We start from the raw sequence: 23,632 nt of genomic DNA, 5'->3' as shown, positions 1-23,632 counted from the left end.
TTAAAAAAAATTGAAGATCTGAGAAAGAAACTCTCTCTATCTTTCCACAACTAACTAAAACAACACTGTGAATAAAATCAAACAAACGCATGTGTATATGATTATTAAAATATAATGAAAGAGAACAACTATTATATAATAATAATAATAACACACAACATTCATTCAGATGGTTTGTAATAATGTTTTAGTTTTGTCCACTGCCTGACTCTGTGTTTCTGACAGGCTAGTACATGCTTTGCTGATGTTAATATCAGATTTGCTCCCAGAATAGACCTTAATGTGTCTGTATTTGTTAGAGATGTCAAATCTCTTTCTCTCACATCTGAGATTTATGCATCTCTATTAATAATTAGATTGAGATGTTTTCTACACAATGTTAGTTTTGGTGAATTAAAGTAGTATGATAGTGATTTATAACTCCAGCAGTCTTCTGAAGTCATATGATAATGTGATGAACAGACTGAATATAATCTGGAAAAGCTTGAATCTCTGAATGTGTAATGATAGCACAGTAACATTCTTCATTCAGCATATCTAAGGATGATTAAGGATCAAACATTTTTTATTTATTTTTTTATTTATCTTGCTCACTTGTTTTAGCACGTCACATTACTCTTGTTTTCTGGCACAATGACCTTACAATGAATCATTTTACAACCCATAAGAAAGCTAAAGAACAAGCTTGAAATCCAAATATCAGACAGATTGTGATCAGTGTTCAGCTTTGTATGTACAGTATATGACACCTAAAATCTACTGACATGCTCATTTCTTCCCTCTTTTATTCAAAAACAAAACAAACATCAAAAATCAGTAGTACAGTTCACCTATATCCACTTGCCTTTTACTCAATATATTTTATTATTTTCAGTATTTAAGTAACTCAGATCTGTGTTTGTGCATGCATCATGGTCTGTTGTGTGTTTCTTCTGGTTTAAACAGATGTAGTGTTAATAACAGAAAGTGATTTTAGATCTGTGTGAACAGTGTTTGGTTATATGTGAATGTAAGTATTCTGAGGTAAAACACTTTAATGTTAACGCCATTCTCTCGACCATAGTCCTGTCTTCCATTTGATTCTTCATGCCAAGACAAGTTATCAGTTTTTAGTATCCGTGTCTTTCAAATCAAATCAATTTCATCAAATTAATTTGGTTGGTGTTGCTGTTGTTGTTGAGTATTTATGAAATTATAAATGCAGGTAATGATTTACCCCTGAAGAGCTGAATAGAGTGTGTTCACAAGGAAAGAGTGAGGAAGCTGTAATGACTGTGTAACCCCGCCGGTCCTTCACCACCCAACCCTCTCCGAGCTGGTTTCGAACAGGCAACCTTCCGCATGGGAGTCGGTTGCACTCAGTTTCAGTGTGAAACAAACCGTCACTGTTCATCATGTAAATTTAAGAGAATGTGTTGTGATTCTCTTTAATTGATTCTGAGCACATAGCATGAGGTAGATAGATGGAGTTAGTTTATTAGTTTATTTATCAAAGTAATAAAGAATTTTCCACTAAATAACAGATGATTGTCTGATATAAAAGTTTTACAAGTTGAGTTTAAATGCAAGCTTGACACTTTTTCGCTGTACAAAGACACTAACACAGTTGGTAAGGATGCAAATTAAATATGGTTGATGAGGACACTTCTTGTGCCCTAAGCCAAAAGGTTGTTTGTCTCTCACACAATGCAAAATGTTATTGTCTCTAATACTGTTTTTTTTTTAATACACATATGTTTTGATGTTTTCTTTTATTCAGCATTTTCTACAGCACACAATCTGCTAAGAAAAAAAAACATGGTAAGTCTGTTCATTGATTTGAACATATAAAGTCTGTTTTCATCCACAAAATGTTTAATTATCAGACACTGTATTGACATATTTGTCTAAATCTTGTCGTGATTTGCAGTTAACATTTCTCAATCCAAAGTTATATTAGTATTTAATGCTTTGGTCGTCTAAACTTTATTCAATTAATTTTTATTTGTCTTTATTCTGAATTTTCTTCAGAATATGATAATCTATGGCATGAGAAGAGGAAAATAAAATATGATATTTATTGATGTTTATTACACTATTGACACTTTTATTGTCTACTTGTCTTTAAATCACTAAATGGCCTAGGAGCTCAATACATTACAGATATGCTCACTGAATACAAACCTAATAGATCACTCAGATCTTTAGGATCATATAAACTAGAAACTCCAATTTTGAATAATTGTTATTGCTTGTTTTTATTTCTTATTTTTGTTTCTTTTATTGTTGTTTATGTAAAGCACTTTGGATTACCATTGTGTATGAAATGTGCTATATAAATGAACGGAAATAGTCTTTGAAATGTATTTCTGGTTTTCCTTGTAATGGGTAGCAGCTGGAAGGGCATCCGCTGTGTAAAACGTATGCTGGATAAGTTAGCAGTTTTTTTCAGATTATGATTTTAAACATCTTTCTTTAAGTCTTTGACTTGTGTCAGGTTTATTGGCTATTGAAGGGAGGGACTGTCATCTGTTCAGGTGTTGAATTACATGAGAGAAACAGAAACTGAATCAAGAAGGATTATCTGACGATCGTGTGCTCAATCAAGACACTCTTGAGAAAACAATCAATGCTGAGTTAAGGGTAGGTCATGGATAAACTGACAAATACATTTATTTAAAGTTTTTCTTTTAAGGTCACCTAAAAACCAATAACGTGTTCAACATATTTAGTAGATATAAACTAAATGTAGATACAAACTGTGTACGTATCGTGCTTTGTCTTTATCCAGTCAAACCTGTTTTGGCAGTCAGATTCTTACTGTATGTTATTGTTATAATGTGTATCTAAGCCAATTTTTCTAAAGCAAAAACATTCTGATGTACAGTCTGTAACATGTTTTATTATTTGTCTCCAGGTTCTTCAGAGATGAAGTTATTTCTTTTTACTCTGCTGCTTATTAGTGGAATTACAGACTCAAGATCAGGTAATGATTATTAATATTCATCATAATTAAAAGAGTTTAATTAATAAATTCTCAATGCCGAACTCTCTGCAGTGAATCATTTTGAATGCTGTGAATCTTCTCAAGCAATGTTAATGTCAACAGCTCATGTTCCTTCTCTTGTAACAGATCAGTTTGCAGTAGTGGGGTCTGCAGATTCTGTATTTGCATTTGCTGGTGAAGATGTGCTTCTACCCTGTTCAGTCAAACCCAACATCAGTGTTGTGGACATGAAAGTGGAGTGGTTTAGACTTGATCAGGAATACTCAGTAGTGCATCTCTACGAAGACCATGTAGACAGAAACACAGAGCAGATTCAGTCCTACAAAGGGAGAACTGAACTCAATCATCAACAACTACAGACAGGAAACGCATCACTCAGACTATCAGCAGTGAAAGTGTCTGATGAAGGACGCTATAAGTGTTTTATTCAGTCTAAATCTGGGTCTGATGATGCCACGATTGATTTTAAAGTTGAAGGTGAGTAAACCAATGCTATTAAAATGTTAAGTATGATGCATATACAGTAGCATAATGATGTTGTTTAATTCACTCCATGAATGTTTTCTGTTGTTCTGTAGCTGTAGGAAATCCTCCAGTGATCACAGTAGATGGATTTGATCGTTCAGGAGGGCTTCATCTACTGTGTGAATCTGAAGGTTGGCATCCTGAACCTGATCTTGAGTGGCTGGACAATAAAGGAGTCAGACTGAGTTCAGAAACTACAGAGACACAAAGAAACACAGATGGATTCAGTGTGAAACACACCGTCACTGTTCATCAGAGAGACGGCAAGATTCACTGCAGAGTCAAAATGAAGCATCACATGCTGGAGGCACTGATCAGCTCTACAAGTGAGTAACTCTGTCTTTATTTGTCTATTCCATTATTTAAAACAATAAAAGCCGTAGATTTGTGCATCAACATTATACTGTGTATGTAATCGTCATAATTATACTGAGCTCATTATTTAATTATAATTTCAGCGAAATACATTTTCTTAGCTTAATCAGTGTTTTATTTTGCAGGTAATATGTATCTTTACCGGCGGACATCAGTCATTGTGATTTCAGTCTCAGTTGTGCTCATTGTGATTGCTGGAATATTGATTGCTGTTGCTGTTTATAAATACAGAGGTAAACTTATAGTATTTTTTATGTAAATAAGGCAACCGGAGAGCTTTTAATTTAAATAATTTATTTCTTAAAGTCATGAACAATTTTCATTAAATCAACAATGACTGAATAAATGTCTATGCCATGAAGATTACTACTTAAACATGCTGTTTGAAGACATTACCAGAGTCGTAGTAAACCAAAAGGCTTAAAATCATAGGATGCTTTTGTTTTTTATATAAAAAATTCCAGAATGTTTCTGTGAATGTTGTGGTTAGAGGTATGGGTTAGGACATAAGGGAATAAAATTTTACTAAAATTTACTGTTTGTACAGTATAAAAATAATTTACTCTATGATGAGTTTGTGCAAATCTACACATACAAATGTGTGTATGTGTGTGTATGTAAGAGACAGATTTATATAACAATCCTCATCAAAACCTCTGATCTGTAAAGCATGATGCTTGGGATAAATCCATGTACAGCTGCTGCAGAGGAAAATGTCTTTGTACAAAGAACTATGAATATATACAAAAGCTGTTGAATTTACTCATTCATTTAATTAATTAGTCATGGAAAAAAACACAATAAACACACCCATCTGCCCCAAGATCTGTGAGATCATCTTACGTTACAAAATATTAATATCACAATATCAGGCTGTTTTTGTCCACAATGTCATGAGTTCATTAAGCACAACAGTTCAGTAAATACATTTGGTCAGTTTTACTAACACAAATATAACCTTTAAAACCACAACGTTTGTGCATCTGCAGTCTGAGTGATTGGCCATTTTTAGACATTGTGGCCTAAAACTTCCTGTGTAATAAATTCTAAATAATAATTAAATAATGATTTCGTTTATGTCTGCTTTATGCTTATTGTAAGTAACACATTAATGATGAATTTTAGTTCACTTTAATATACAAGTAATTCACATTAGGGCTGCTGACTGATAATATTTTGAAATCAGATTAATTACATAATATTATCAATTATTCATTCATTCATTTTCTTTTCGGCTTAGTCCCTTAATCAATCCGGGGTCGCCGCTGCGGAATGAACCGCCAACTTATCCAGCACGTTTTACACAGCAGATGCCCTTCCAGCTGCAACCCAGTACTGGGAAACACAGACACACTCATTCGATACACTATGATACACTCACATAGATACACTATGGACAATTTAGCTTACTCAATTTACCTATAGCACATGTTTTTGGACTTGGGGAAACCGGAGCACCCGTCGGAAACCCAGGCGTACACGGGAAGAACAAGCAAACTCCACACTGTAATGTCAACTGTCAACTGAATGTCTTGCTGTAAGGCGACAGCACTACATTCTGCGCCACCGTGTCGCAGTATTTAAAACATTTAAAATAAGTGTAATGCTGTTTTCTCATCTTTACTCTGAATTGTTTACAACAGTCAAATAAGGAATGGCAAGATAAAATACAGAGTACTTTTCATTAATTAGGATATTGATTTATTTTTTTATGTTTGTTTTCACTTTTATAATATTGAATTAACAGTGTATTCACATATGTTTGTGTGTATCTTGTGTTTTGTGATTTGCAGTCTGAAATGATGTTTTTATTCAATGTTTCTGGTGTCTGAATTCTTTTCTTTCTCCTAATGTTTCTTCAGAACACAGGCGACTACAGCATGAGAACAGCAGAATGAAAAGTGGTGAGTTTGTCTTTATTAAAGGGATGGATCACCCAACAATGAACATTTACTCACTGTTGTGGAGTTTCAAACCTTTATGAGTTTCTTTCTTCTGTTAAACACAAAAGGAGATTTTCTGAAGAATGCTGAAAACCTGTACCCATTGACTTCCATAGTGGAAAAAAACAAATACTATAAAAGTCAGTGGTTACAGGTTTCCAGATTTCTACAGAATATATTCGTGTTCAACAGAAGAAAAAAGTCAAACAGGTTTGGAAGAAGTAAAAGGTGATGACAGATAAACGATGACAGGATTTTCAATTTTGGGTGAACTATCCCTTAAGTTATTCATTCATTTGTTTTCTTTTCGGCTTAGTCCCTTTATTTATCTGGGGTCGCCACAATGGAATGAACCGCCAACTTATTCAGCACATGTTTTACACAGCAGATGCCCTTCCAGCTGCAACCCAGTACTGGGAAACACAGACGCACTCATTCGATACACTATGATACACTCACATAGATACACTATGGACAATTTAGCTTACTCAATTTACCTATAGCACATGTTTTTGGACTTGTGGAGGAAACCAGAGCACCCGTCGGAAACCCAGGCGTACACGGGAAGAACAAGCATCTCCACACTGAAATGTCAACTGACCCGGTCTAGGCTCGAACCAGCGACCTTCTTGCTGTGAGGTGACAGCACTACCTACTGCGCCACCACGTCACAGTATTTAAAACATTTAAAATAAGTGTAATGCTGTTTTCTCATCTTTACTCTGAATTGTTTACAACAGTCAAATAAGGAATGGCAAGATAAAATACGGAGTACTTTTTACTTATCAGGTTATTGATTTATTTTTTATTTTTGTTTTATTTTATTTTTTTTATAATATTGAATTAACAGTGTATTCACATATGTTTGTGTATATCTTGTGTCTTGTGATTTGCAGTTATTGTTCCTCAGTCTGAAATGATGTTTTTATTCAATGTTTCTGGTGTCTGAATTCTTTTCTTTCTCCTAATGTTTCTTCAGAACACAGGCGACTACAGCATGAGAACAGCAGAATGAAAAGTGGTGAGTTTGTCTTTATTAAAGGGATGGATCACCCAACAATGAACATTTACTCACTGTTGTGGAGTTTCAAACCTTTATGAGTTTCTTTCTTCTGTTAAACACAAAAGGAGATTTTCTGAAGAATGCTGAAAACCTGTACCCATTGACTTCCATAGTGGAAAAAAACAAATACTATAAAAGTCAGTGGTTACAGGTTTCCAGATTTCTACAGAATATCTTCATGTTCAACAGAAGAAAAAAGTCAAACAGGTTTGGAAGAGGTAAAAGGTGATGACAGATAAACGATGACAGGATTTTCAATTTTGGGTGAACTATCCCTTAAGTTATTCATTCATTTGTTTTCTTTTTGGCTTAGTCCCTTTATTTATCTGGGGTCGCCACAATGGAATGAACCGCCAACTTATGTCTTAGCATATGTTTTACTCAGCGGATGCCCTTTCAGCTGCAACCCAGTACAGGGAAACATCCATACACACTCATAAGGCTCTATTTTGACGATCCATGTGCAAAGTGCAAAGAGCAGGGCGCAAACACATTCAGGGCGTGTCAGAATCCACTTTTGCTAAAATAAGGATGGAAAAATGCGCTTTGCGCCGTGGCGCATGGTCTAAAAGGGTTGAGCTTATTTTCTTAATGAGTTATAGGTGTGTTTGGAGAATAAACTCATCTCCCATTCCCTCTGTGTTGGATACAAATTCTTAAGCAACAGGCTAGCTTTGACATTTCATTCAACAACCTTTTATTCATTCCCTCATGACAATATTTAAATTAAAGTCACTTCATAATGTCCCTTTCTCCCAGAATTCTCTGCATAATTATCGTTTCTCACTCGCACCAACAATGTGCTCTCTTGCTTGAAGCCATTTTCATTTGTTTTTCATCAGACGCCTGACACAAAATGTAGTGAAAAATACATGACAGTATTAGTGTGATTGCGGTGTTTACACTACACTTCAGTAATGTGTCTAAAATAGGAATACTTGATTATGACCTTAGTTGGATAAAGGTAATAAAAAATCATTTACACGAAAGACTCTTAATCAGAATACTGTCTTAATTGTATTAAATCAGAGTATTGGTGTCCATGTAAACATACTCAATGTTACTGAGGCTCAACAGACTGTTCTGAGGGGTTGCTAACATGTTGCTAGGCAGTTGCTGGTATGTTCTGAGTAGTTGCTAGGCATTTGATAAGATGTTCTGAGTGGTTTCTAGTGTTTCCCTACAGAGTTCTGATACTGAGATACAGCTGTTGTTAAATGGTTGCTAGGTTAATCTGTTTTGTTGCTATATAGTTGATTGACAGCTTAGAGTGATGATGCATCAAAGCTTCTTACCAATATGAATGGTATAAACCAACCCTGATGTCTAAGAGGTGCAAGGTGGTTGCTAAGGTGTTGCTAGGTGGTTGCTCAGGTTTTCTGACTTATTGCTAGGCAGTTGTTAGGGTTTTTACTAGATAAGCCTCATTTCCCTGTTGAAAAATCCAGCCTAAACCAGCCTAGGCTGGTTGGCTGGTTTTAGCTGGTCGACCAGGCTGGTTTTAGAGGGTTTTGGCCACTTCCAGGCTGGTTTCCAGCCATTTCCAGCCTGGTCTTAGCTGGTCAGGCTGGGAGATGACCAGCTAAAACCAGCTTGACCAGCCTAGCCAAGCTGGGAGTCCAGCCAAAACCAGCTATATCCAGCTTAAACCAGGCTGGTCAAGCTGGTTTTAGCTGGTCATTTTCCAGCCTGACCAGCTAAGACCAGGCTGGAAATAGCTGGAAACCAGCCTGGAAATGGCCAAAACCCCTCTAAAACCAGCCTGGTCAACCAGCTAAAACCAGCTAACCAGCCTAGGCTGGTTTAAGCTGGATTTTTCAGCAGGTTTACTTTACATGTTTCATCAAATCTTAATACTTAGTAAGCAGTTATAGCACTTAGACAATCATTATTAGCATGTAGCTAGTCACTGCTAGCATTTGTGTCAATCTGGAAGCTCTATAATATCAGTCTATGAGTTTCTTCATTGTTGTAAGTCTATGGGCATGTTTGGGACACTCTTGCACCCAAGGGGTACAACTACTGTAGTTTTGAGTTTGAGTAGCATCAATATGGTTGATTTCTTAAGCCAACATAAATATCTAGTTTACAAGCACTGTGTGTTTTAGCAGGGAATAAAATAACTATTTGTCAAAGTATAAAAGTTGTTTATAAATGTTTAATAACATTATACTTTCTGTTTTTTAGTTATCAATCATTTAAGAAAACTCATGGGTGAGTATAAATGTTTGAGCACTGTAATTATTTTAATATGTTCATTTCCCATACTCATAATCATGCTTAACTTTATTTTATACATGTGTAATAAATGTAAGAAATTTTAATTTAGACATGGCATGAAAGAAATCTACACATATAAATGTGTAAATGTTTAACAGAACACAACAAACAAACAGATCAACACAGTGAACAGATCATTATAGTCAGTCAGTAAGACAGGATGTGAAATAATCTGCAGTATTTTCATAATATAATGATCATCAAACATGCTTTGTTGTTTGTTTTTTCTTTATCATGTTATTTTAAAGTTTCCATGATTCCTGTAAAAATGTTTATATGTTTATAATTTGCTGATCTGTAAAGCAGAATTTTCTATATTTCCAGCAGTGAACGTGACTCTTGATGCTGATTCTGCTCATCGTGATCTCATTGTGTCTGAAGATGGAAAACAAGTCAAATGGGGACACACACACAACAGAAAGGTTGGGGGAAATAACAGGTTTACTAAATATCTTGGTGTTGTAGGAAAGGAAGCATTCTCTTCAGGGTGTTTTTACTTTGAGGTGCAGGTGAAGGATCAAACTGTGTGGAATTTAGGAGTGGCCAGAGAATCTGCTGAGTGGAAGAGCTCGATCAGTCTGAGTCCTGAAAATGGATTCTGGACTGTGAGTAAGAGATATGAAAAGTATAATGCTTCAAGTGATCCTCTTTCTCTGAGTATGAATCCTCAGAGAGTTGGTGTGTTTGTGGATTATAAGAAGGGTTTGGTCTCTTTTCATGATGTTAAGTCCATGTTTCATATCTACTCTTACACTGGTCAGTTTTTTATTGGGAAACTCTATCCTTTTGTGTGTTTGTGGAGTCTAAACTCTACACCACTGATTATCTGTGATGTTACTAATGAGGAGAGTGAATAAATTTACATGATCAAGTGAAGTAAAAGACAACATGGTTCAAAATGATATAATAAACAATGTTAATAATATTCATATATTTCTGTCAAACATTTGTACACACAATTGTGATTTTGTTTTGTCATTATAAATCTTTCTAATGTAAAGACTGAATATTTGTGCTTAAATGAGTGAAATCAATTGGGTAAATATGTACGTGTGTAAATACATATGTAAATAAACAAAGAACCTAACGCTGAAATAAAACATTTTACTCACATTATCATTCTCACTTCACCATTTGTGCAGTATTGTATTTTTCATAACTTCACTAAAATGTAAATAACATTAAGAATGGGTGAAAACTACTTGAAAATTCCAAGATGGCGCTGTTCTCAGACGTGCTGCAACTTTAATCCTCAAAAACAAGATTTCATCTTGTTTTACATGCAATAAGTGAAGAAAAACTATGTTTTTGTTTTATTTTATGTCAATGAAGTTTTAGGGTTTAACACTGCTGCGTTTGAAAACTTGGTCATATGGGCAAACGCAAAGGAAAACACTTTGAGGCAAACATGGAGAAAAATGAAAAAACTTTGCCATCCCAACTACTTGCACTGTATCCTGATGATGCAATGCAGACGGGTGTAACTGGTGATTCTGCTGATAACGTCGACGATCCAGAGATTTCTCTGGCAACTCCACTTCCATGCACCCCAGCTAAAAGCCCAGCGCCAAAATCACGACGAATCGGTGACATTTCACCTGATTGCGACATTAACAAGGTTATGGCCGCTATTCAGTCTCTCTCCGCAAAATGTGAGACTATCTTTGAAAAAGTTTCATCTACGGAGACAACGGTGAGAAACACTGATCATGCCATTACCTTTTTGAATGAATCAGTGGAAAAGCTCATTAAAGATATCTCAAATCATAATGAGAGAACCTTAACGCTGGAAAAAAAAATGCAGACTTGAGTGAAAAAAATAAACAGCTTAAACTTCAAGTGCTGGAGGCAAACCATAGATATATACATTAGATGTCGCCTACCCTGTTGTTGTCTATTGGAAGGAATGCGTCAACAGAGCCGCCATGTTGGAACAGGGTAGTGCTCCTTTGAAATGAATGCGGGACAGGTACAGTGGAGGACTCTGGCCATCCAAAGCCAGAGATATACACATATACACATAAATCTATGATCGGGAGTTTTCCTGGATGTTAGTATGTAATTTTTATTTTTCTAATTACGAAAATTATAATTTTACATCACTTTTCTACATTGATGGATCAGTGACCGCACGGGCATTCCTGACAAAAAGCTTGTGTTTGTGTGTACAGAAATGTACTATTCACCCTCCCTGTTAAATTTGATCTAATCATGTCCTGAAACACACCTCCTCTCCTGCTTTCACTTCTCATACTGACAGAGGAGCGATTTGTTTGTGAATGAATCTCAGTTATGAACGACTCTTTCACTAGCCGACATTAATACAAGTTTCTGGCAGCGCAGCATCTCGTTGTTATATTTCTTTTGCATTGTTTGCTGATTTTATTCAACAAAACTAGCATAAGCCGAGTGTTTAGTGCGAGTTGCTGCTGGTTTTGCCTTATGGTGAATGCAGTAAGTGACTGTTATCCTCAATAACGTTACCTGATTAGCACAAAAGTTCAGAACATACAAAAACAGAAAAAACTTATATGAAATGTTCTGCCTTTGTGCTTTGTTTTCTTTGTTTGCTCGTTACTACACCCGTAGACAGCGCTAAAGTCCCGCATCTTCACGTAATAACACTGTCTTGACTAGTGTGGTTGAATGACTTTTGTCCTGGGAGCACTGTACCAATGTGGCGGCGCTAATGACGCATGCTCAGGGTCCCAATGCGATATCTAGTGTATATATCTAATGAGGCAAACAGTTATCAAAGAAGATGGGGCTTGAGACTGCAAGGTATGAAGGAAGAAGATAAAGAAATCACCCGGGATCTTGTGATCAAAATCCTTGGTAAAGTTTCTCCCCAAAACGCTGAGAAATTGTCGGAGGTGTTGGATTCGGTGCACAGAATTGGAAAAAGGAAGAATGACAACTCACTCAGGTATAATCATTCAATTCAGCATGCGTCACTTTCGCGATATCATATGGAAGGATGCAAGAGGCTCAATTCCTGGAGGAAGCCCATCTCCGTTTAAAAGAAGACCTGTCACCCGAGGACAGAGCGGCGAGGGCCAAGCCCTGGCCTTTGGTCAAGAAAGCCAGAGAAGAAGGCAAGAGAGCATCATTTGTCGGTCCCTTTGCTTATATCGAGGGAAAAAAAGTTAACATTGATGTCTTGTAAGTAATAATAATAATAAAAAAGACATTTTGAACACGGACACTTTGATGTTCTCTTTGGGACAATTCATTACCCTAAAAGTTTACTTTGTAGCCTACTTTTTTAATATCTGTTGACATTTTGTTGCATGTGTAACTCCAACAAACACAACGTAGCGACCTTCCTACAACGTTGTACCAACCTTGCAAAAAGGTTGATGATTCTACGTTGTTGCTAAACGTTGTCACAACGATGTCATAAGGTTGCCATTTAAACATCACGAGGGCCGCATACTTTAGGTTGTGCTTAGGTGGCGTGGACAACCACTGTACAACATTTACTGGTCACAGCTGAATCAGTTTAAATTTCAAAAAGCCGTCGTCTCATTCATCAACGACCGAGGAGACGTGAGTATTGCTTTATTTCTTCTTGCTAAATAAGATACGTAAATCGTGAATATTCAAACAAACCTACGATTTCGACAACAATCTGTTCCAACATTACACACACACAAAAGCCGTAATGAAGTTATTACGAGCGAGTAACATTTCAGCATTCCGTTCACGGACGGCGACAACATTAAAATCATTACGTTATGTTAAATCTCTCGATAAAACATTTCCTGATTATTTACCTACGCCTAGTCTTTAGTCAAATGGACAATAATGTTTTTAAAGTTCAGTTTTTCCATATCCATCGTGATCAGTCAGTATGATACTTCCTCACTCGAGCCGACCCACTATTTACAAAACACACAAAATAACTTTTAAAAAACACCTCTGTGCAGATTGCGTCCCGTTAAAGGGACAGTTCACTCAAAAATGATTTGTACTTACAAATTATTTGCCCTGTAAATAATAAGTGATTCCAAACCTTTAAGTTTCTTTATTCTATTGAACACTAAAGACTGTAAGCATTTGCTTTCATAGTAAGAAAACACTAATTAAATAGTTACAGTTTTCCAGCTTTATTTAAAACATCTTCTTTATTGTTTAGCAGAAAAAAGCTAAATAAGTTTGGAACAAATAAAGGATGAGGCTAAAATGGCAGAATTGTCAGTTTTGGTTGAGCTATCTCTATAAGTTAAAGTATATAAGTTTATGTTCATATGCCTAATTAATATAGATATCAATAAAAAGGTCTGCTAGTCTAAATTTCTATTTTGATTGGTCTTTTGATGTTTTATTTAAAACCCACTCTTTTCTTTACTCAACAGGCTATTTTCACATGGAGGTAATCTTCTATTGATAATTTCTGGATTTTAATTATGTGTAAGTTGCATAAAACTCTATTGTTTAACCACTCACTCACTGTTGTTTGCAAATTACTCGTGTAACTTGTCTTTCAGAATGTTTTCAGCTGTTGAATTCACCTCAGATCAGTGTTGCTGTAATTCCTGATCTATGGAAAGAATAATTGAATGAGGTAAGAAGTATACTACTCTATTTACTATCATAATAAATATAGTTATGTTACCTAAAACAGCATGTTCATAATGTGGAAAATAGATCATGCTTATGAAAAATTACTTTATTATTTTGTACAGCTGTTATTGAAATGTCACTAAGTTTAACATTCCATTTACAGTGAGCAACGCCACAACTACAGGACCTCTTCTTTCTCTTCTCATAATTTAAGTAAGTATTGGGAGACTAACTCTGACTTCTGTTAACTCAAACCTGTTTTCCCTGTATCTCTAAATTTATTTAATTGTATGTAATTTTGGTATATGATATATTATTAAAGCATTAAAATAAAGTAGGCTACATAATTACTCACTGGAGATTTTATATGTAATGAAATTACAATAAATGTCTGAAATTTCAATAACTTGCTAGTCATATTCGTTTCCATCTGTCCTCTCTTGTTCACTGCCTATTTTGACTTGTGTCTGCTGTGGATCTCTGAAGCTGGATTATCTGTTGAATTTGTTTCTTCCTCTGACTGCTTTCTCCATACCAACAACTATGCCTGGTCTTCAGCTGCGCTCCCTGGTCTGCTGTATTCTCCAGTCCAGAGCTTCACTGCCCAGTGTCTGAATTTTAATTTATATATTTATATATATATATATATATATATATATATATATATATATATATATATATATATATATATATATATATATATATATATATATATATATACATTTTAATAATTTCTTGTTTACTTTTCTTGTTTGTTTACCCTTTAGTTTAATTATATATATATATATATATATATATATATATATATATATATATATATATAAGTATATATATACTGTTTGTTTATAATTAGATTTGTACTGTATGTATTAAATATTGTGAAATATATAATAAAAAGTTTGATTATATTCATTTGTGTGTTATTTTTACACTTTAAAGTTTACACATGCAGTTGTTAAATTAAATAGGAAAAATAATTGAACAATATTTCATATTAAGCAATACTGGAAAAGAATTGCTGCTTATCCTGTATTCTAGGCAGTATTGATAAACTGCCACAAAAAATATTAATACAAGTAGTAAGAACGCCGCCTCGCGGTTGCTGAATGTCGCACGACAACGTTGCTACAGCCTTTTCACGTCTTACATTTCTACGTTGTGACAATGTAGCGAGCACGTAAGCGGCAACGTTGCCTTTGAAAAAATACAACGTTGTGCGGACATCGCTACAACGTAAATGTGTTTGTTGGGACGCGCGTTGGTGCTTTAGATATAAACTTTCCAGTTCTCATCAACGCCGTCTTGTGGGTTCTATGGCTTAGTTGCAAGGAGGACACACGGAGCTCAATCGGCAGGTATTAACCCTTGATTTATTAAACATACAGGGTGAACATCATTAGTCAGCCATTACAGATTACCTCGTGCAGTTTTTTTTTTCGGTTGTTGTTTTTCTGTCACTTCTTCTTTTTTTTTTATTATGCAAGAAAGAACATTACAAATATATAATATGAACATATAGACAAAGAGGGTTACATGAATAGAATACCAGCAAGTTAAACAAGTTTAAATGATTTACACCAAGAAAGCGTTTTACATGCAGTGTAATTGTTAGAGTCTTTTAAAGAGTTCACATAAATTTCAAAGTCCTTTCTGAAAATAAAAAAGTAAGGGTGTTTCTTTGAAAATTTACATTTATGGATGTAAAATTTTGCTAAAAAAAAGCAATAAATTAATAATAAATTTACAATGAGTGGGATCTACACTCAGAGAGTAACCAAAGAATACAATTTTTGCGGAAATACAGAAATTTGGAAATAAGAATTTTTTAATAAAACTGGAAAAGTCAACCCAAAAAACTTTACAGTAAGTACACTCCCAAAATAAATGGTTTAGTGTTTCATCATATTGAGCACAAAATGAGCATTTAGGGGAAATATCATTATTAAATTTAGCTAGTTTGATATTTATTGGGTAGCAATTATGAATGATTTTGATTGAGACTTCAATAGCTTTATTAGATAAGAAGAATTTTTTCCGAAGAAGCCAAAACTGTTCCCAATCCACGTCATCAAAAGTATTATTCCAAAAACCTATGCAAGCAGGTAAAGAGATCCGAGAACTATTAATAACTAAGCGAATATCTTTGTTAGACATAGAACTGAGAAGAGTTTTGTCAACAAAAAGATTTGTGTTGTCAAAAATAAAAGAATCTAAAGAACCTTTAGGGCCAGATTTGACCAAAGGTATAATACAATCAGGGATTGCACCAAAAACTATAGCATATTCTTTAGGGGGAACAGGAAAAGAGAAATGATGCATAAAGTTTTCGTATGAAAAGGGTACACCACAGTCATCTAAGAGCTGACTAACTAAAAGTATATTTTTATTAAACCAGTTATTTAAAAAAGAGATTTATTTTTATATCTAATATTTTTATTATTCCAAATAAAATAGGTACGTGGAGAAAAATTATAATTATATGTAAGAGACCAACATATTAAAGCCTGTTTATGAAAACTAGATACGTTTAATGGTAATTTAGAAATGTCAAAGTTACAGCGCAACAAAAAATGTAAACCTCCAACTGAGCTAAAAATATAATTTGGAATAAAATTCCAACATGACGTTGGGTTGTTTAAAAACATCTTTAACCACTTAATTTTAAATAAATTATTAAGTGTGGAAAAATCCACTAAATCAAATCCTCCCATGGCCCGATCAGCTAGCATGACACTTTTTTTAATTAGGTGAGTTTTACAGTTCCAAACAAAGTCTACTATAATTTTGTCCAGTTTTCGACATATTTCCACAGAGACATCCAGTGCCAAAGCGGGATAGATAACCCGGGATAATCCATCTGCTTTAGAAAGTAATACTCTACCAGTTATTGATAAATCACGCTGTAACCATGCAAGAATTTAATTTGCGCCGCATAGAGAGTATAAGAGGTTCAAAATTTAGCTTTAATCTCTTTTTTTGATCTTTACATACAATTATACCTAGGTATTTAATTTCAGATTTAACTGGGATGTCACAAATTTTACTGTCAGTAATGGAGTCTTTTATAGATAAAAGTTCACATTTATGAATATTAAGATGTAAACCAGAAGCTAAAGAAAAAAGTTTAATTTTGTCTAAAGCTAAGATGACCTGATCTTTATTTTGTAAAAAAAGAGTTGTGTCATCAGCCAGTTGACTAATTAAAAACGATCGATTTGCCACAGAAATGCCTTTCAGAGTACTATTTTGAATATCGACAGCTAAAAGTTGCATTGGGAGAAGAAAAAGGTAAGGCGCAATAGGGCAGCCTTGACGGATGCCTCTATTAATATTAAACCTATGAGTTGTGCCATGTTGTAGTTTCACAGAAGCATTAGCATTACTGTACAAAGTTTGAATAGCATTAATAAAATTAGGACCAAAACCAAAAGTACTTAACGATTTAAGAATAAAAGGAAACTCATCCGGAATCATCTCTGAATAATCCAAAATATCTAGAACAAGTCGTATGTTGTTTGATATAAGTCTATCTTTCAAAAAGCCAGACTGACATTCATCTATTATATCATCTAGAACACATTTAATCTTTTTGGCAAAAATCATAGCTAATATCTTATAATCATTATTCAGAAGACTTATAGGTCGCCAATTTTCCAACAGAGAAGGGTCTTTTTGAGGTTTTGGAATCAAATTTATAATACCCTGGGTCATAGAAGGAGGGAGAGTACCCTTTTTGAGGCTTTCTAAATAAACATTAAAAAGAAATGGAGAAATTTCATTCGAAAATTTCTTATAAAATTCTGTTGTTAAGCCATCATTACCAGGAGATTTGTTTAATTTTAATTTGTAAATGGCCTCAGAAACATCTTTAATTTGAATAGGAGCTTTGCATAAATTCTTGCTAGTGTTATCAATTTTGCGAATAAGGTCAGTGTCAAGGGAGTTAAAAAATAAATCCATATTCTGTTGAGAGTGTCTGGAGCAATAAAGGTCTTTGTAAAACTTTTCACAACAATTAGAGATTTCTTTATAATTCTTCAAAACCACTCCATTTACGCTGAGGCTAATAATAGAGTTTAGATGGTTTCGCTGCTTTTCTAATTTAAAGAAATAGTTGGAATTACGTTCTCCCTCCTCCAACCATCTTCTTCTTGAGCGAACAAAAGCTCCCTTTGCTTTCTGAATATACAGATTATCTAATGAATTCTGAAGTTCAACCAATTCTGATTTCTGGTCAATAGATAAGTTTTCAAAAGGAATGCATGACATGCTAACAAGTTTTTTAATAATATCAAGTTCCTCTGCTTTATATTGTTTTGCTTTTTGGCTTCCAGCTTTAATTAAAAGTAATCTAATATTATATTTTAGCAACTCCCAGTTAGAACCAAAATTATCTTCAGCTTGAGCTTTGTTGAGAAAAAAATGTATCTTGGATACCACGGAATGACAAATTTGTGCATCCTCTAATAAAAGAGAGTTAAGTTTCCAGTAAGAGCTGAAAGTCTTTGAATGAGAAGACGGGTTATCAAAAGATAGAATAATAGATTTATGATCAGAAAGCGGAGAAGCTAAGATTTCAACATTAGAGACAGAACTAGATAAGGAATCTGAAATTAACCAAAAATCTAGTGAACCAGAAGTATTAGACCAAGTAAACTGAAAAGCATGAGGATGTTTTTCTCTCCAGATATCAGTTAAACCAAATCGAGAGATTAAACCACAAAGGCCTGAAGAACTGTCAGAAGGTCTAGGAGGTGATCTGTCTAAATTATTATTTATAGTCTGATTGAAGTCTCCACCCAAGATAATAAACAAACTAGGATATTTAGATTTAAAATACTCTAAATGTATTTCTATAGAATTAAATAGTTTAAGGTTATTTTTTGCTGTATTAAACCCATAAACGTTAACCAAAACAAAGAAAACATCATTTAAAGTAATCATTAAGAAAATGTAATGGCCTTCAGGATCAGCTATTGTTTCTATAATCTTTCCCCTAAACTTGTGCTTCAAAGTTAAAACACCTGCAGAATAATTTGAACCAAATGAAGAAAATAATTCATCACCCCACTGTGACTTCCAAAACTTAATATCACTAGAATTTGCATGTGACTCTTGTATGAAACAAAAATCTGTGTTAAGCGATTTTGCATATAAGAAAATAGCTTCCCAACAAACACACAACGTTGCCTCAACGTAGCGACCTTCCTACAACGTTGTATCAACATTACAAAAAGGTTGAGGATTCTACGTTGTTGCTAAAGGTTGTCACAACGATGTCATAAGGTTGCCATTTAAACATCATGAGGGTCGCATGCTTTAGGTTGTGCTTAGGTGGCGTGGACGACCACTGTACAACATGTACTGGTCACAGCTGAATCAGTTTAAATTTCAACAAGCCGTCGTCTCATTCATCAACGACCGAGGAGACGTGAGTATTGCTTTATTTCTTCTTGCTAAATAAGATACGTAAATCGTGAACATTCAAACAAACCTACGATTTCGACAACAATCTTTTCCAACATCACATGTTAAATCTCTCGATAAAACATTTCCTGATTATTTACCTACGCCTTGTCTTTAATCAAATGGACAATAATGTTTTTGAAGTTCAGTTTTTTCCATATCCGTCGTGATCAGTCAGTATGATACTTCATCACACAAGCCGACCCACTTTTTACAAAACATACAAAATAACTTTTAAAAACAAAACACCTCTGTGTAGATTGCGTCCCGTTAAAGGAACAGTTCACTCAAAAATGATATGTACTCACGAATTATTTGCCCTGTAAATAATAAGTGATTCCAAACCTTTAAGTTTCTTTATTCTGTTGAACACTAAAGACTGTAAGCATTTGCTTTCATAGTAGGAAAAGACTATGGAATTAAATAGTTACAGTTTTCCAGCTTTATTTAAAACATCTTCTTTATTGTTTAGCAGAAAAAAAAGCTAAATAAGTTTGGAACAAATAAAGGATGAGGCTAAAATGGCAGAATTGTCAGTTTTGGGTGAGCTATCCCTATAAGTTAAAGTATATAAATTAATGTTCATATGCCTAATTAATATAGATAGTAATTAAAAGGTCTGCTAGTCTAAATTTCTATTTTGATTGGTCTTTTGATGTTTTATTTAAAACCCACTCTTTTCTTTACTCAACAGGCTATTTTTACATGGAGGTAATCTTCTATTGATAATTTCTGGATTTTAATTATGTGCAAGTTGCATAAAACTCTATTGTTTAACCACTCACTGTTGTTTTCAAATTACTCGTGTAACTTGTCTTTCAGAATGTTTTCAGCTGTTGAATTCACCTCATATCAGTGTTGCTGTAATTCCTTCTCTATGGAAAGAAGAATTGGATGAGGTAAGAAGTATACTACTCTATTTACTATTAAATGTAGTTATGTTACCTAAAACAGCATGTCCATAATGTGGAAAATAGATCATGCCTATGAAAAATTACTTTATTATTTTGTACAGCTGTTATTGAAATGACACTAAGTTTAACATTCCATTTACAGCGAGCAACGCCACAACTACAGGGCCTGTTCTTTCTCTTCTCATAATTTAAGTAAGTATTCGGAGACTAACTCTGACTTCTGTTAACTTAAACCTGTTTTCCCTGTAACTCTAAATTTATTTAATTGTATGTAATTTTGGTATATGAAATATTATTAAAACATTAAAATAAAGTAGGCTACATAATTACTCTGGAGATTTTATATGTAATGAAATTACAATAAATGTCTGAAACTTCAATAACTTGCTAGTCATAGTCATTTCCTGTGTAGTGCTGTTGTGTCAAGCTCTGATCTGTCCTCTCTTGTTCACTGCCTATTTTGACTTGTGTCTGCTGTGGATCTCTGAAGCTGGATTATCTGTTGAATTTGTTTCTTCCTCTGACTGCTTTCTCCATACCAACAACTACGACTGGTCTTCAGCTGCGCTCCCCGGTCTGCTGTATTCTCCAGTCCAGAGCTTCACTGCCCAGTGTTTGAATTTTAATTTATATATTTATTTATATATTTATTTACATTTTAATGATTTCTTGTTTACTTTTCTTGTTTGTTTACCCTATAGTTTAATTATATATATATATATATATATATATATATATATATATATATATATATATATATATATATATATATATATATATATAATCTAAACTTTATTTTATACTGTTTGCTTATAATTAGATACTGTATGTGTACTGTATGTATTAAATGTTGTGAAATATATAATAAAAAGTTTGATTATATTCATTTGTGTGGCATTTTTACACTTTAAAGTTTACACATGCAATTGTTAAATTAAATAGGAAAAATAAATGAATAATATTTCATATTTAGCAATACTGGAAAAGAATTGCTGCTTATCCTGTATTCTAGGCAGTAATGATAAACTGCCACAAAAAATATTAATACAAGTAGTAAGAACGCCGCCTCGCGGTTGCTGAATGTCGCACGACAACGTTGCTACAGCCTTCTCACGTCTTACATTTCTACGTTGTGACAATGTAGCGAGCACGTAAGAGACAACGTTGCCTTTAAAAAAATACAACGTTGTGCGGACATCGCTACAACGTAAATGTGTTTGTTGGGTTTACGCTTAATATCATTACGTAACCCTCTTGCATTAACTGAACAAATTGACAAATTTGGAAACATTAACAATGACACCAGAACAGTAAGAACAGGTGAAATAGCCCTAGATATCCCATAAAATAAAGTCTTTTAAACAACGATATTGGGATCTTTAGAAAAGAGGAATCAATACCATCAATGTTATGACAAATTCAACATTAGCTGAAATAAAATAAATATAAAAATTAAATAATGTAGATACTAAAAAATAAAATAAAAAAAGTGCTTCAAGTATAAATCAAGTTTTTTTTTTTTATATAGGACTTAATAAAAATAGAAGGTTTATTGTAATAATACAAAAGTAAAATATTATAAAGGAAAAATCCACTATTATTAAAAATTAAACCTTAGGCCAAAAAAGTAGCAGACCTAATAGCAAACTTATTCGGGTATGGTTCATTCGGTGACGTCCATGTTCTGTGAAACAAGTTCTTTACCATCAACAAACGCCTTTGGACAAACCACCACACACACATTAAACAGTAAAATAAACATGTCTATAGCTTACTAAAAGCCTTTATGTCTGTTCATATATTTAAATAAATGCAGAGCAGCAAGACCCATGGGATTTCATCAGTCACTCACCATCAGAGTCCTCAGTGGAAGCTGAGAAGAGCAGAAGAGGAAGCCAAGCAAGAGATGCCAGAAAAAGGGGGAAGGAAATAATGTGTTGTTTTGCTGTTTGAGTATAGGCAGGCGCAGTGGGTAGCACAATCGCCTCACAGCAAGAAGGTCGCTGGTTCGAGCCTCGCCTGGGTCAGTTGGCCTTTATGTGTGGAGTTTGCATGTTCTCCCCATGTTAGCGTGGGTTTCCTCCGGGTGCTCCCACAAGTCCAAAAATATGTGGTGACATTGGGTAAGCTAAAATTGTCCATAGTGTATGTGTGTGAATGAGTGTCTATCGATGTTTCCCAGTGATGGGTTGCAGCTGGGTGGCAACACAGTGGCACAGTAGGTAGTACTGTCGCCTCACAGCAAGAAGTAAAAGAATTATATTGTGTGTTTGTATATTTATTTTACTGCCTTCAAGATTTTACATTGTAAACTAAAGGGAACAAGGGGGGAACAAATGTTGTATTTACCCTTTAACTACAGGGAACAAGGGAGGAACAATGCTTCACTTTAATTTACAACCCTCAAATGTGGTATTTACCCTGTAAGTACAGGTAACAAGGAGGGAACAAATACTGTATTTACCCTTTAGCTACAGGGAACAAAGAGGGAAGAAGCTGATCGTCAACACACTAGTGTATACTTGAACACTAAGAACAGAGTAAACTACAGCAGCAGTTTTTATTGATTGAAGACCAAATTGCTAAATTTTTCTATAAAGCATCAGCTATACGTTCACTGGAATGCAACAGTTAGCCCCCCTGTGCAAACAGCAGTAAAGATGCGAGCCTGTTTTAATCTGCATTGAACCCTGACAGTAGGCCTATATCATGCAAAGTTAGTTGTTGATAGTGAGTTATGGAGACATTGATGGCTTTGGTGAGATCGACGAGTAAACATAAGGTAAGTAGTGTATGGAAATATATTTTATATTGAATTGCAGATTTAAAATACATACAGTATACAATAAGGGTTCATAATTTCACAGGTTGTAAACCTTTTATTCATTAAACACCCCATATAAAACCCAAGCACTGAATAAGAGTACTAATGTACTCATGCAGGTGCATATACAGTACATTTGCAGATAGCAATAGGTTGTCACCATCCTTGCATAATTCTTTATATGTATACAATACTTGAAGTAAAGTACATCGTAAACGTAATATACTTACGCGGTTCTTTGCGTGATGAATATCTTATTGTTACTCCCCTTTACGCAAACATTATGGTTTGTTCTTTTGCAATTTAAAGAAAAGTACAACGTTATTTCACTGTACTTACGCGGTACTTTTCATGCTGAATATCTGGTTGTTACCCCCTTATTACCCAAGCATTACAGTTTGTTCCCTTATACCTACGTAAACGTTATTTATACTTACACTATACGTACAGAAAAGTACACTGTTATTTTACTGTACTTACGCGGGAATTTTCGTGATGAACATCTGGTTGTTACCCCCTTATTACCCAAACATTACGGTTTGTTCCCTTATACCTACACATACGTTCATTATACTTACACAGTACGTACAGAAAAGTACACTGTAATTTCACTGTACTAACGCGGTACTTTGCGGGTTGTAAAAGAAAACGTCACACTTTATTTTGATGTTCCGTTTGTTAAGTTTACGT

The 23,632-nt window shown here is 34.3% G+C and overlaps 1 protein-coding gene and 2 long non-coding RNA genes across 19 annotated transcripts; all 3 read left to right on the top strand.

Annotated features, from left to right (window-relative positions):
• The first annotated feature begins 1,023 nt into the window (after positions 1-1,023).
• LOC137490066 (butyrophilin subfamily 1 member A1-like) lies at positions 1,024-10,301 on the top strand. Of its 16 annotated transcripts, XR_015479441.1 has the most exons (13): positions 1,760-1,800; positions 2,517-2,622; positions 2,897-2,965; positions 3,113-3,463; positions 3,565-3,837; positions 4,012-4,119; positions 5,749-5,790; positions 6,215-6,468; positions 6,570-6,618; positions 6,809-6,850; positions 9,080-9,106; positions 9,497-9,594; positions 9,682-10,285. XR_015479441.1 is itself a non-coding variant. In XM_087242058.1 (11 exons), the coding sequence occupies exons 3-11, from the start codon at positions 2,908-2,910 to the stop codon at positions 10,027-10,029; spliced, it is 1,347 nt and encodes a 448-aa protein (XP_087098184.1). In that variant the 5' UTR covers positions 1,024-1,800; positions 2,517-2,622; positions 2,897-2,907; the 3' UTR covers positions 10,030-10,285. The 16 variants fall into 16 exon arrangements, 7 of the variants coding, with proteins under 7 accessions (XP_087098184.1, NP_001430411.1, XP_087098185.1 ...); XR_015479435.1 differs by lacking the exon at positions 6,570-6,618 and having other exon boundaries at positions 1,344-1,800; positions 2,460-2,622; positions 6,146-6,468; XR_015479438.1 differs by lacking the exon at positions 6,570-6,618 and having other exon boundaries at positions 1,519-1,800; positions 6,146-6,468.
• A 2,256-nt stretch (positions 10,302-12,557) lies between these two features.
• LOC141381144 (uncharacterized) lies at positions 12,558-14,354 on the top strand. 2 transcript variants are annotated; one of them, XR_015480431.1, is made up of 5 exons: positions 12,558-12,721; positions 13,531-13,547; positions 13,663-13,739; positions 13,902-13,951; positions 14,225-14,354. It is a non-coding gene; the product is annotated as an uncharacterized LOC141381144 (long non-coding RNA). The 2 variants fall into 2 exon arrangements; XR_015480430.1 differs by having other exon boundaries at positions 13,531-13,585.
• Positions 14,355-19,016: 4,662 nt separating this feature from the next.
• LOC110438654 (uncharacterized) lies at positions 19,017-20,731 on the top strand. The gene is made up of 5 exons (XR_015480433.2): positions 19,017-19,169; positions 19,899-19,915; positions 20,027-20,103; positions 20,261-20,310; positions 20,609-20,731. It is a non-coding gene; the product is annotated as an uncharacterized LOC110438654 (long non-coding RNA).
• The last annotated feature ends 2,901 nt before the right edge of the window (positions 20,732-23,632 follow it).

The sequence above is a fragment of the Danio rerio genome, chromosome 3, assembly GCF_052040795.2.
Source record: "Danio rerio strain M-AB ecotype USA chromosome 3, GRCz13ab, whole genome shotgun sequence".
NCBI classification, from domain to species: domain Eukaryota; kingdom Metazoa; phylum Chordata; class Actinopteri; order Cypriniformes; family Danionidae; genus Danio; species Danio rerio.
Note: the sequence above shows the minus strand (reverse complement) of the source record. Positions and strands in the feature narration are given on the sequence as shown.

Bases quoted from the DNA above. Each gene is read 5' to 3' on its own strand.
- LOC137490066 (NM_001443482.1), top strand. From the start codon at position 2,908: ATGAAGTTATTTCTTTTTACTCTGCTGCTTATTAGTGGAATTACAGAC. The intron at 2,966-3,112 runs GTAATGATTATT...CTCTTGTAACAG, and splicing joins AATTACAGACTCAAGATCAG to ATCAGTTTGCAGTAGTGGGG. The intron at 4,120-5,748 runs GTAAACTTATAG...ATGTTTCTTCAG, and splicing joins TGCTGTTTATAAATACAGAG to AACACAGGCGACTACAGCAT.